General features: G+C 35.0%; 1 protein-coding gene across 1 annotated transcript; it reads left to right on the forward strand.

The window, feature by feature from the left end:
- Positions 1-4169: 4169 nt before the first annotated feature.
- On the forward strand, positions 4170-11440 carry LOC115450369 (probable cytochrome P450 9f2). The gene is made up of 10 exons (XM_030178367.2): positions 4170-4378; positions 5711-5874; positions 6153-6269; positions 7370-7575; positions 7871-8006; positions 8495-8584; positions 9524-9742; positions 9888-9985; positions 10557-10725; positions 11166-11440. Exons 1-10 carry the CDS (start codon positions 4170-4172, stop codon positions 11330-11332), a joined length of 1575 nt encoding a protein of 524 aa, XP_030034227.1. The 3' UTR covers positions 11333-11440.
- Positions 11441-13902: the final 2462 nt, after the last annotated feature.

The following is a 13902-nucleotide window of genomic DNA, read 5'->3' on the forward strand; positions in this document are numbered from 1 at the left end:
CCTCATTCGACAGCAATATTTTTACTTCGGTATATCATACGTTGTTTTCCGGTACAGGTATACATTTTCTTAATGAAGGTAATGGAATATCGAGAACAATATGCCAAAAGGGTATTGTATGTTAGCGTTTGATTTGACACCTGATTTATCAGCAAACTCTTCCAGTCACTGGAATCTTATAAAACATGGTAGTGTAAGATTAGAAGTTCGTTTTGAAACAGCTTTGACGCAAACTATTAACTGTATTGTTTATGCAGAGTTTGATAATGTTATTGAAATAGATAAAAACCGTAATATTTCAGTAGATTATAGCAGTTAAGAAAATAAAAATTGTTTATAGAATAAGTATTTTAAATTGCTCAATAAAATGATTACATCATATAATATTTATTTTTTTGTAATTTAATCCTTGCAACCCCACAAAAAATATCTGTCTTTCAATAAAGAGAACCATAACAGGTTATTGTTAACCGTATTGATGATATTACCACATTGTCGTTCAACCTGATAAGATTGTGCAACAATTTAGTAAATAAAATGAATACAATAGAAATACAGAATTACTTGAAAAAAATTGATCCATGCATTGAATATAATGTGTATGCAGCCAATCGTTTACCGATATATGTTGTAACTCCTGCATACATAGTAAGTAACTTAGATACTGATAATAAACCAGGTTCTCATTGGGTTGCCATACACATAGATAAGAATGGATTTGGACAGTATTTTGACTCATATGGTCGACCACCTCAAGGATACCACCGAATGTTTTTAGCGAGAAATTCTAGAATGTGGAATTACAATACTAATCGAATTCAAAATGATTTTACTATTGTGTGTGGAGAGTACTGTATAATGTATTTGTATTATAAATATTATGGCAGGAGTCTCAAAAGATTTCCAACAATTATTTGGTGCCAATACTATATATAATGATGTGTTATTAAATGGTTTATTTAATAATGTTTTAAATTGAATAAATAATATTGAAAACACGATGTTTTGTTATTTTTCTTTATTCTATACTAATAAACTAATACAAAAATATAATTAGTTCCAAACATGTTTTAACGGTTCCCAATTAGTTACAATACAATCTAAATTATTAAAATATTTAAGTATAGCAATCGCAAAAAATACAATGATTGGTTTCTTAGAACAAAGCATAATATCTAAATGAAATCAATTATTTCTTTCACACGAAGAACATTTCAAAGTTATTAAGTTATAAAAAGTTTATGCACTGGCACTACACACTGACACTTTTTCATTTGTCTGTATCTATTGTATATTTCACACAATCGTCCTTACTAGCCAACTGTTTAGTAATATTGTATATGGTGTCCTTTACAGTTTGCAAGTTCTTATCACAGTCACTTTCTGCGTAATATTTAAGTCGCACTTCAGCGTGTTTCCACTGTTCGATCGTTGCAATATTTTTATTTTATTAACGTCGTAAATTTCAATTTTAATCAGGTGTGATGCATGTGTACCGTCGTCGCTATTAGATTTGATGTATGAAATGCCGCCACCACTCGTTGATCGACCAACACTGGATGACTTTTTTTCGCATTTGTCTTTTTCTTCTTTGGTTTTCGAAAAAGTCATCGATGTTGTTAAATTCGTTCGATCTTTTATTGGCTATGATCGCCTTTTTGACTTTGGCTGCGAGCGTCCCTTCTTCGTCACTAGGTTCATCGTGTTCATCAGCGTAATAATAACTCTTGAAAGTATTTTCAGGAAACTGTAATAAAATTAATAAAAATGTTTTAGTTATCGGTTAAGTAAGTAGTATGTGATAAATACGTATAGGTATGCTAAGTATAAATGTACAAGTTAATAACAATGATAAATTAATAAGAGATCGAAGACAGCTAAAATGTATTAACCTCGTGGACAACACATACAATAAACAATTAATTAAACATCTGGTTGGTTATAACAACGTTAGGTCAAAGTATAAAAAGGTACTTACATTCATTTTTATAACAGTTTCACTATTTTAACACTTCACTATTACACTTAACTGGAGATCTCGCTTGGAACAGAGCACAGAGTGGAATACGATACCATGTGATTTTGAGTCGGTCTTTTATATGGAGAGCGAGTATTGTTTCCGTACAGACAAGACTCAACATGTTTCCAACTTTCACCATAAATTTTATATTGAATACGTATTATTCGAAAATGGGAATAATAGAGACGAGACCTATTGTTAAAAATAATAGAAGTAGTAAATCATTGATAAAATATAGTTACCACCCGTGGGAACAATGAGAGGATGCAAAGGTTTTGTACCTAGAATTTGGGTAATGTATTATGTATGACAAACAATTGATTGATTTATCTTTCACAAACAATGGCCATAATGTGTAAAGGGTCAGTATTGAGTAATTGTAAACGGTTATTAAGTAGAAATACGATACAAAGACCTTAGAGTTTTTCAATAAAAAGGATCACTGATAGAAAGTAGAAAGACAAAAGCATAACGAAACAAAGGGAACAGGTCCAAGCTTGAAAATGAGCCGTAGAGCATGAGTAAAGTTAATGCATCACTCCATTCGCGGGTGATATAAATGCAATCCGCGGACGTTGGTATTGAAATCCACGGTTAACTTCGACGTAAAATGCGGACGGTACAAGAGTAATCCGCGGACGATATCATTGAAAGTCGCGCCGATAACAATGAAATTCGCGGGCGGTATAATTTTAATTCGCGGGTGCTATCATTTTAATTCGCGGTCGGTATTATTTTAATTCGCGGTTGATATCATTTTAATTCGCGGTCGGTATAATTTTAATTCGCGGTTGATATCAATTTAATTCGCGGTTGATATCAATTTAATTCGCGTTTGATATCAATTTAATTCGCGGTTGATATCAATTTAATTCGCGGTTGATATCAAATTAATTCGCGGATAGTATAGTGCCCCGGCCCTGGAGCAGGCCGCGGACCTGCCGTGGCCGGGGGCGCGGGGTGGCGTCGCAGGTGCTCGGGTATCGGTGAATCCCTTACTACTGACGTCACAGGTAAATGCGACTCTTTCGCTTTTTATTGCAGCCATGCCATCTAATTTCAAAGGAATAAAACTTTTTTTTACGCGCGCGACAAAGTGACCCCACCACACCTAATGGTAAGTGGGGTGGGTCCGATAGAATGTCATTTAACAAGAGATGATTACCCCTTGGTAGCCGTCACAATTATGCCGGCCTGTTGGAACTGGATATACACAGGCTGATCCCTGAATTTGATACATTTATGTCGGCCTCTGTGAGTTTTAACACCCTGTGTACGTCGGTCGCTATTCCGAGCGGGATTCGTTAAATTTAATTCTGCTTTGTTTAGATTTATGAGTTTTTATGGTATTAATGATTAAAAAAATATATTATTTAGTAATCATCGTTTTTATAAACAGCATTTCTCCAAATTACTTTGTTTTTGAACTCTATGAAAGCACAGTGGGCTCAATTCACCAATCTTTATTAAAAAATTGTTATGTATTCTGCGTTTGGTATCACCAATTACTTCAATTGAATGATGGTGATAAAAGTTTCCACTAGTGACCTTACCAACTTAAGCTTAGAGCACACACTTCTTTAACGCGTGGTCCAAATCAGACAAGGCTACCGAAATTTTAATCAAGAAATTAAAATATTTTTAATTCTTATTGATACTTTATTTGAAAAACTGCAGAAAAAACATAACGTTTATAAATTAAAACAACACATTATCCACAACAGTTTCCACAGTTACTTAATATAAACCACATATTCATGTTCTTGAAAATAACACCTTACATTAAGTTCAAATAAAAAAATAACAATAACAAGTAATTTAAATTATACGCCCCCTAATGCCACTACTATCGTAAGAGTTATTCGTCGTAGAGGCAACATTATACTTTCAATCAGAAATATGCACACACGCCTCATTTGCACTAAACTACAAAAAGATCAGAAAAGTAAAAGTTGGATTTTTGGTGATTATATTCGTTATTCATGGATGATATTTCGCACAATGTTTCATTTAACCCAATGTCAAAATGAACCCGTATAATATAAGCAAAGTGATCGTGTGTAAAGCGCTTTACGTTTGATTGTTACTCGACTGAATATTCCAACAGGAGAAGATAAGATCGAACGTCCGAAGTGTGCGTACTGCAAATATGTTTTTGGAACTCATAATATTTCTGACAACAACAATAGTGTCATACTATCTGTTTATTTACAAGAGAAATCATTATATTTTTGACAAAAATGAGTTAAAATACGTCCCGGGTATGCCCGTTTTCGGGAATACATTCAAGAGTATGTGCCAAAAGGTACACATGGTGGAAGATTTTGATGAGGTTTACAAACGTTTTCCTGATGAAAGGTAAGTATATTTTTATTTTACCTACAACTTGAAATTTCTCATGTTTAATAATATAAAGTAATTATACAAAGCTATATACTATTCTGCTCCATCGATATCGGATAGATATATTCAAGAAGGACATTAAAATTTTTTATGTTATTTGTCAAGCATACGTAAATTGCCAATTCCTTAAGATGTCTTTTTACTACCAAAATTATTTGTGAAATAGACCAGGAAATAAATAATTTTGGACACTTTGAATGCACTAATACCTCAATATGACGGAAGAAATTGTTGATTTAGAAGCTAATATAATTTTCGATTTAAAAATTTATTATCAAGCATGCTAAATATAGATTTCTATGATCGGTCATCAGTCCGATATCAACTGAACACTACCGGGAATTTCCTTTTACGATCAAAACTGTGTTATCTCCCCTGAGATTCGAACTCACTCCCTAACTACAACCAAATATATAGGCATATGTATTCAATGGAACTAAACAATCATCCTATTTAGATAGACAAACAAATTTATTTCAATGCGTTTAGACTTTGGACTCGCCATCGTCCCAGACAATTTGATTTAGCGACTTTATAAATCGAAGCAATTCATTTTTTTATCGTTTATATTAGTTGATAATATTAAAAAAAAAAAACGTGTGTGTGTACTTATGTACGCACGTAAGCAGTTATATTTCTATGGCGTAACAAGATAAAAATCTTTCTAAAAAAATTTCATCTTCCCGTTATCCTATGTTTATAGAGAAAGCGATATTAACAATTCCAAAAAAGTTATTTAATACATTGCAAGAAAGTTTTATTATAACGAATTATCTAGTTAAATATTTTTTTTTGAAATATCATAAAATAATTAGATTTTTCCGGACCTTAATAATTATTATTTGTATGTATTATTAATTTATTTGTACACTGATTACATATTAAATAATAACGTAATCATTTAACTAATCACTAGCTAATTTCAAGGTGTCGGTTTTTTGTGACGGTGCGCGCGCGCATCGTAAAAATTTACTCATCATTTTTCTTAACGTGCCAAAAGAAGCATAACTTTAATAAATTTTACCTCTAGTACGTTAGTTATTAATAAGTTTCAACTTATTTCATGTTAGCTTTCTTCTAAATTGTAAACGAAACGAACATTTATTTAGACTACGATAATTTTCGAGATTTTGTACATCGTCTGTGAATTAAAAATTGTTAGAAAGTCCTATAGATATATTTAGTGTTACCATATGCGAATTAAATTTAAAAATGTTTGTTATTTTGAAAAAGATTCAAATAAAAAAAAAAATTGAAATGTTCTTTATTTTGAAGATGATTTTTTAGATATGTAGGCTACTGCGATGGAACCACTCCCGCCATTTTGGTTCGAGACCCCGAAATCATAAAAGATATTACCATAAAGGATTTCGACTTCTTCTTGAACCACAAAGACCTGTTTCCTGAAAATGAAAATTCTGTTGTTGGTGCTAACCTTTTCAATATGAAAGGTAAGATGGTAATAAATATGCACAATTACTTGTAAAGTCCAGCTAATCTTTGTCTTGGTTCGTTGATTGTCATCCAGTCTCATCCATCCATCTCAGTTATACTTCCAGAGTCCAATGCAGTTGGAAATCTGACTAAATCATTCTCTTACTGGCGCGGTAACATTGAATGTAATAATAAAAAACAGCAGCAATTAATGGCGCATAGCGTTTTAAGTCTGTGTCCATCAGAAATAGGTGTAATTTTTTTTTGTTAAAACTTTAAAGCTAATTCGTTTTAGACGATAGATGGCGCGACATGCGCACAACCCTGAGCCCAGCATTCACCGGCTCCAAAATGAGGCTCATGATGCCGCTCATGGTGGACATTAGCAAGAACGCGTTGGAGTATTTGAAAGGTAATATTTTTGGAGATTCATTTGAATGCATGTGATGGTAGTTTTCATTACAAACAGATTCTTTGTTCTTTTAACTGCTTCGGTGGTGTAATTGTATTGTATGTACGGTACGACCATTGTTTTAGGGTCTCGGGTGCGAATCCCCTGTCGGGCAGTGATTATGGGTTTTCCTGCTTAGTATCAGCCCGGAGGGGTAGAGTAGATTTATGCCCGATATGGTGGTAGTATCAAAGGCCCATATTGTATTTTTCTGAATAAAAATAACAATGTATTCTTCTGTCTCGGGTATATCTATGTTGTCATGAAGTAATTGTTCCGTTCATGTACTAAATTTCATCCGAATGAATTAGATTCTGTTCCTTACTTAGAACTAACGTCCACACATTTGATAGCAACGGAGTTTCCCCCACCTCTTTAGGCAATTCTTGAACGCTCGATCTTCACACCGAATATACAACCATGCACTGGGGTACATTTGTCGCGGCCCTAGATGCACAGTAAAGTGTGTATACCTCTTGGTTTCTTGTGTAAGCGGCGATCACCTAGTTGGTTGTGGAACGGACTGCCGAGACGAATGTCCGCAGGTTCAAAACCAAGGGCACACACTTTTGACTTTTCTAAAAAAATAGGTGTGTATTCTTTGTGAATTGTCGCTTGCTTGCTTGCTTACCTGAGAAGTTCTCTATATGAATTTCAAGGCAGTGTGAAGTCTACCAATCCGCACTAGGCCAGCGTGGTGGACTAAGGCCTAATTCCTCTCAGTGGTAGAGGAGGCCCGTGTCCAATAGTGGGACAGTATATAATATAGGGCTGATATTATATACCTCTTGGTTAAAAATACACATTAAAGGCTGCAAGGGCTTGCGAATATTTTCCCTTCTATGCCTCTCCGCTCGTCGTACAAAATTTCGTATTTCCTCTCAATTCCTTCCCCACTATCCTCCAGGCCCCTGCAGTCGCAAAGCCCGAGGACTTAAGTATCCCGTTCACAGGTTTCCTCCGGTGTAGACTGCAGATATTGAAGACTGTAAAAAAAGGTCTTTCCCCGTAATCTGAACTATCTTCACCTCACCCTACTATCCATGGCATTTCTTCATCAGAGCACCAGTCCGAAGACATATTGGTCGACGACCTGATCCGGCGGTACACCATCGATGTGATAGCGTCAGCCGCCTTCGGGCTCCAAGTGAACTCCTTCGTGGACCAGGAGAATGAGTTCTACAAATCTGGACAGAGTTTATTCGGCTTCACTTGGATCCAACAACTCACAATGTTGTTCTTCTTTCAGTTCCCGAATTTTTCCAGGGTAATTTTTTACCCTAATATTTACATTTGCTAAACCGTAGTTTATTTTGTGTTTAATTACAACTAAAAATATATAAATTTTAATAATGTCGATAATAAAACTAGTGCAAGTGAAACTAGCTAGGGCAAAACCATTCATTTATAAATTTGTACTGTTTGTTTACCTAAAGTAAAATAAGTACACATTCTAAGGTAGAACACAATATAGTTATTTATTATTGCAATAAAGAAAGACAATCCAGAAAATGATTTCGTCACTAGAAATTCAAAATTGAAGAATTACTGTCTCATTCCAGAAAATAGGTCTTAAGTTGTTTACGGACAAGATAACTAGATTCTTCCAGGACATTGTCGCGGCCACCATGGATTATAGACTAAAGAATAACGTCGAAAGACCTGACATGATTCAGCTGCTGATAGAAGCCACTAAAGGTAAAAAATATGCCTTTTGCTAACTGGAAATTAAATATTTAATGGGGTAAAAGTAACTTATTGGTGGTAAGTCTCTTATATGTGAGAGTCCGCCTGCGTAGGTACTAACGCAACGTCTAGTTCTGCCACCAAGCAGCAGTGTGTAGTCAGTCATTGTAGTCAGAGTAACTACTGGATATAATGAGACTTAACATCTCATGTCTCAGGATGACGAGCGCAGTGGAATACCAAATTTGTAATTCAAGGTGTTGGATGGTGTTTCTACTGTTTATGTGCGGTCGTATCGCTTACCATCAGGGGAACGGCAAGCTCGTTTCCTTATTCAAAGTATAACAAAAAAAACAAAATTGATAATATCTGCTGTCGATCGCAACTAATTCACCAACTTTTAACTTCCATTTAGACTCTACAAAAACAATAATAAACTTTGCAGCTGATTAGGCTGTAGCATATTTACTTATAATGCAAATTTATAAAAATGGTTCTAGGCACTCTTCACAATGGCAATGAATCAAAAGAAAAAGACATCGGCTTTGCAACAGCTGAAGAAACTCTCAAACCGAAAGGTGTCACTAGAAGTATGTATTTAAGAATTTATTGTACTAGCCTATACTATTGGACGACTCCAATACTGGAAATTCGACCATCGAATTTATTTATACCTTCATTGTAAACAAAAATACTGTAGAGGCACAATTAAATACATCTATAACACATATCTATACTATTGTTACGTGATAGGGTTCTGAATCGACAATAATAATACCGGTCATTCCAAAAAAAACACAACACTTTTATTCCCCAAAACACTAATTCAGCAACCCTTAAATTAACACTGGAACACTAAAGCACTCAAATAAATTTAATCACAGTCACTAATCGGCGTTTTCAATTAACGATACCAATGGCTTTCTTTGAGCTATCTCAAAAATAGACCAATCAGAATAAAGTTTTTGCCACGCTTACATATTACTTATTTTGATTCATTTTTGGAATCGGATTGAAGATTGAAATTGGGATCGTTTATTGAAAATAGCGGTAAATCAGAAACAGCTGAAGAGATTTTGATAATTTCTTTATCCCGGTTATTTGATCCCACGGGAAATAATCCTTTCAGTACAGTACAGTTACGGGGTACAGCGTTTTCTCTTAATGTCTTGGTGTATAGGTAAGGATAATAAGTATTATTTTATGAAATATTGTTATTGATATCCAAAAAAATGAAATATAAAATAAATATTGGTCATTAATATATGTACCAAGGTTGGTTCTTAAAAAATAAATGGTGCTAATTTAGTGATCTTTTTATTGAACTGTTATTCTTGAATAATGTTTGTACGATGTAGATGTATATCTTAGTTGCTTAATAGTTAGTTATCATCACGAAACAGCAAATTGCTAAAATTAAATACGTTGATGAAATTATAAAAGAAAACTAGAGAAATTCATTCATTGGGTATCTAGCAACCAGATGCAGTATATTACAAAATTGTTTCAAAATTTCTTTTGTCTTCTAGACTGGACAAAGGACGAGTTAGCGTCCCAAGTTTTCATATTCTTCGCTGCCGGATTCGAGACTTCTGCTTCTGCCATTACTCTCACGGTACACGAGTTGGCTCTTAATCCAGACGTTCAGGAGAAACTGTACGAAGAAGTGAAAGCATTCAATGACACCAAAGGAAAATTGCTTTATGAGAACGTAGGAGAGCTGAAGTATTTGGATTGCATTTTGAATGGTAAAGTATGAGTTCGGAATATATTTACAAGACCCTCTTTCTAATCCATGCAATCTATGGATTGCGGGGCCAACTTTCCTTGACTTCTCCCCACTTAGTACTAATTTATATACAGGATAATATATGAAACTCGTTTGTATTCTAGAAACTTCGAGGAGATGGGCAGCCGCTTTATTTTTAGACCGAATTTGCACGAAGCCTTACGAGTTACCTCCGCCAAGGGAAGGCGCAAAACCCGTTAAAGTAAGATGATTTGAAAAATTATTATCATGACAGTTGTGTTCTAAGAGAATACATTATTTTTCCGAGGTCAGGGACCAAATCCTCCAATATAAGTAATTCTAGGCATTAAGTCTTTTTATATTATATTCATTCAACCAGCACATATTAGTATGTTTTTAATTAATTGAAATATTGGGTAAGTAATATTTTAGTAATGTGCTTTGGTTGGCGTAATTGTATAACGTGTGCAGAACGCCTCTGAGGTTTCGGGACCGAATCCAGAGTTGGGCTATATGATATTTGTTTTTTCTGCTTAGTATTAGCTCGGAGTTTAGAATTTACGCCTGATATGTCGATAGGCTCGCCCTCTATCATGTCATGGGACTGAACAGACGCTAGTCGTCACGTCACTAGTTGCGCCTCTGCCTACCTCTATGGGGACAAAAACCATATGTTTGTTTTGAAATAATCTAATGCAATCTGTCCTTGCGAAAACATGTAGATCCAGTAGTTATGGTGGACTGCGTCATTCTTCATGTTCACTTAAATGACCTAATATCGTAGGCATTAATTTAAACAATTCGCCCCACAGGTAAAACCAGGCACGCTGGTTTACATGGCAGTGAACTCCATCCACATGGATCCGAAGTACTATCCGGAACCGCAGAAGTACTGTCCAGACCGATTCTCAGATGAGAAAAAGAAGCTCATCCAACCGTGCACGTTCATGCCCTTCGGTTCTGGCCCTAGGATTTGTATCGGTATAGTTGTTACTTTAAAATCTTTGTTATTACTATTTATGGGAATGGATTCATCACTACAATCAATATTCAATCTATGAGGTGGATAAATGCCCTAATAAAAGGCGCAGGATGTCGCTGGATGCAAGCCACTTCCAATAAGACGATCTGGGAATCTTTGCGGGACGCCCTTATGGACATCCTTCCAATACTGAACATACGCCTTTAAAAATAGCTAAACTGACTGCAAACCGCCAGCATCCAATAAGTCGACGTGCATTGTAATTTGTAGATAATCACTTATTTTGAAATCTTTTAATTCTTCATTATTATCCAAATCCAAACTTGAAGTCATTTTTCTGAAAGCGCCTTCAAGACATTCTTTGCCGCTTGGTGTCCTAACCTATTTATAAAAGATGACTACTATAATGATTGTTAAGAGTACAAAATTTTTTTTTCAGGATCAAGATTTGCAATGCTGGAGCTGAAGGTCCTCATCTACTATCTGGTCCTTAACTTCAAGATTTTGAAATGCGAGAAAACCATGAACCCAATAAAACTGCAGACAAAAGATTTCAATATAAGGGTCGCTGGCGGGTCGTGGGCCAGATTTGAAGCTAGATCATAGATCTAGCAGCACAGAATAGACATTGTATATTCTATAGACACGAACATCCATATAAACTATTTGTTCAACATCTGAACTAAAATGACAAACAAAATGTTACCTATTTATTCACTTGGACAACAAATAATTTTACTTATTTGATTAATATTTTTTATTCACATAACATATTTTTTTTTATTTATAATAAAGTAAACCCTAAAAAGTTTATTTTAGTTCAGACGATTATTGTAAGAACAAAAACTTTTACAAGACGATTTAAAATTTTCAATTTGTTCAGCTTTTGTTGCTAAGTGCATCGATTTATTTAGCGAAAAAGAAAGTAATAAAAACAACAATTTGAGCTAGCATAGTTAGCAATACGATTTATTGTTGTTATTAATGAAAAATATATGACTTTAGTGCATTTTATACCATTTGCTGTATTTTTTTTCATATATATTTAGAACTACAATCGGTATCTAAGTTGATAGCAAGTTGTATATAATAGTGCTGGGCCTGGTTACATCTGCTTTACCCATCGGAGATAAATGTGTGATGTATTTATGATGTTTAGAGAGTTTTTTAATAGTGTAGGCTATATATTTGTTTTATACAATAATAGCCTTTGTCCGTTGCATCGTCCGCGTAAAGGTTTTCCAGAAAAAATAATTTCCCAGAATAACGCGTTCAGGAGTAATGTAACTTCCTATTAGTGAAAAAAAATCAAAATCTTTTTAGTAGCTCCTGAGATTAGTGCGTTCAAGCAAACAAACTTCAACCCTATACTAGGTTAGATTAACCGCAATTTTCAATAAACGATCCACATCGCTTTTTAGATCTATCTCAGAAATGGACCAATCAGAAGAACTTTTTTGACAGGCTTACGAATGATTCGTTTTGATTGGTTCATTCTAGGAGTCGGGTCAAAGATTGAGATTGGGATCGTTTATTAAAATCGTTTATTAGCTGTCAAAACATAGAAACAGCTTGTTAAAGTTAGTTTTCATTATCATATATTTTTTTTATGACTAAACGAGCTTGCCGTTCGCCTGATGGTAAACGATACGACCGCCCATAAACAGTAGAAACACCATCCAACATTTAGAATTACAAAGTATTGTTTGGTATTCCACTGCGCTCGCCGTCCTGAGGCAAATACAATTTCCTTCAAACCGGAACACAACAGTGACTACACACTGCTGCTTGGCGGCAGAAATAGACGTAACGGTGGTACCTACCCAGGCGGACTCTCACATATGAGAGACTTACCACCATATATGCTATGAAAATTAAATTCATATTATGAAACGATAAATCAATAAATATTGTTCCGCTTTATGACGACACAGGTAATAACAGACATGATTACTCAGAATTTACTCATATCTTTCCTTATTGCACCACTTTGGTTGCGCAATTTGATGATATTTACATGTTGTAATATTTTTGCGTTTCTTTTATTGTATTTATAGCATGCAAACGGACTAGCGGGTCACCTGATCCATCGGAGAATACAATACCAGAAGATTCAGGCGTTGTTCGTCTTAAGCATATTTTAGATTAGCAAACACACACGCTCACGCGTTTCATTCCTGAATGGGTAGCTAGAGGTGCAACTGGTGCACTCCATTTCGCCGTGCGTATTCAGTCCCATGATATGATAAGGGGTTATTGCCATCATCATGATCATTACTGATAAATATGGGCCATCTCTAAACATTTCCAGACCGATCTATTGGAAGCGGCCCGCATCCAGCGAACTACTGCGACTTTTATAAGATCATCTGTCCACCTTATCAGTTCGTGGCCTCTACTCCAGAACCTTCTGTTTCGGCTATTGCCATATCAGACACAAATTCCAGATTCTAGGCTGATACTGAGTAGACTAAAAACTAAAACCCAATATCATTTTTCCCAACCCGGGGATCTTACCCGAGACCTCAGCATTATAGTCGTACTGTAATACAATTATCAAATAAAAGCAGTTGTATTACGTTTAGATTAAAGTTTGTACAATTATCGCATGCTGGCTTCTGCAAATTTTGAAACATGCGGCGATTTGCACGTATATACAACTATTGAAATGTTGTCGCTAGTGTAAACGCATCTGCAAGTTCTTGCGCAATATGCAAGAACTTGCCAATCTAAACTTATCTTTGAAGGAAAGGAATAAGGGTTAAAAAAGGAAAACAAAGATGCGGTTCATTTACTCTCATCGGTAGGAGAATCAAACTCGTAACCTTTTGATCCAAAGTCGATCACTGTGTCGCAAACCCGGGCAGTGATAGAGGGAAAGATAAAAAGACATTGACCGTAACACTGATAAAAATAACAACAATAAAAACATATTGTGAATTTTAATAATTGTTTTGATCGGAAGCACTGTTCGTCGGAAATAATAATAGGTCATAGGCGGGATGCAGAATATATTGGGACTCGTTACCCCCCATTTATTAAAATTTGCACCGCACTAACTACTTTGGAATTGATGGTAAATACAATGTACCTAATCCAAATATACTTGATGTCAACTAATGATGGCTTGCTTTGCTTGATGCTCGCCAAAATCATTGTCGACATTTCCTATTGCT

This window comes from Manduca sexta, chromosome 12, assembly GCF_014839805.1.
Source record: "Manduca sexta isolate Smith_Timp_Sample1 chromosome 12, JHU_Msex_v1.0, whole genome shotgun sequence".
Taxonomy (NCBI): domain Eukaryota; kingdom Metazoa; phylum Arthropoda; class Insecta; order Lepidoptera; family Sphingidae; genus Manduca; species Manduca sexta.

Excerpts from the sequence above, each read along its gene's own strand:
- LOC115450369 (XM_030178367.2), top strand. The coding sequence starts at position 4,170 with ATGTTTTTGGAACTCATAATATTTCTGACAACAACAATAGTGTCATAC. Across the intron at positions 4,379-5,710 it reads AAACGTTTTCCTGATGAAAG|ATATGTAGGCTACTGCGATG; the intron begins GTAAGTATATTT and ends ATGATTTTTTAG. Across the intron at positions 8,585-9,523 it reads ACCGAAAGGTGTCACTAGAA|ACTGGACAAAGGACGAGTTA; the intron begins GTATGTATTTAA and ends TTTGTCTTCTAG.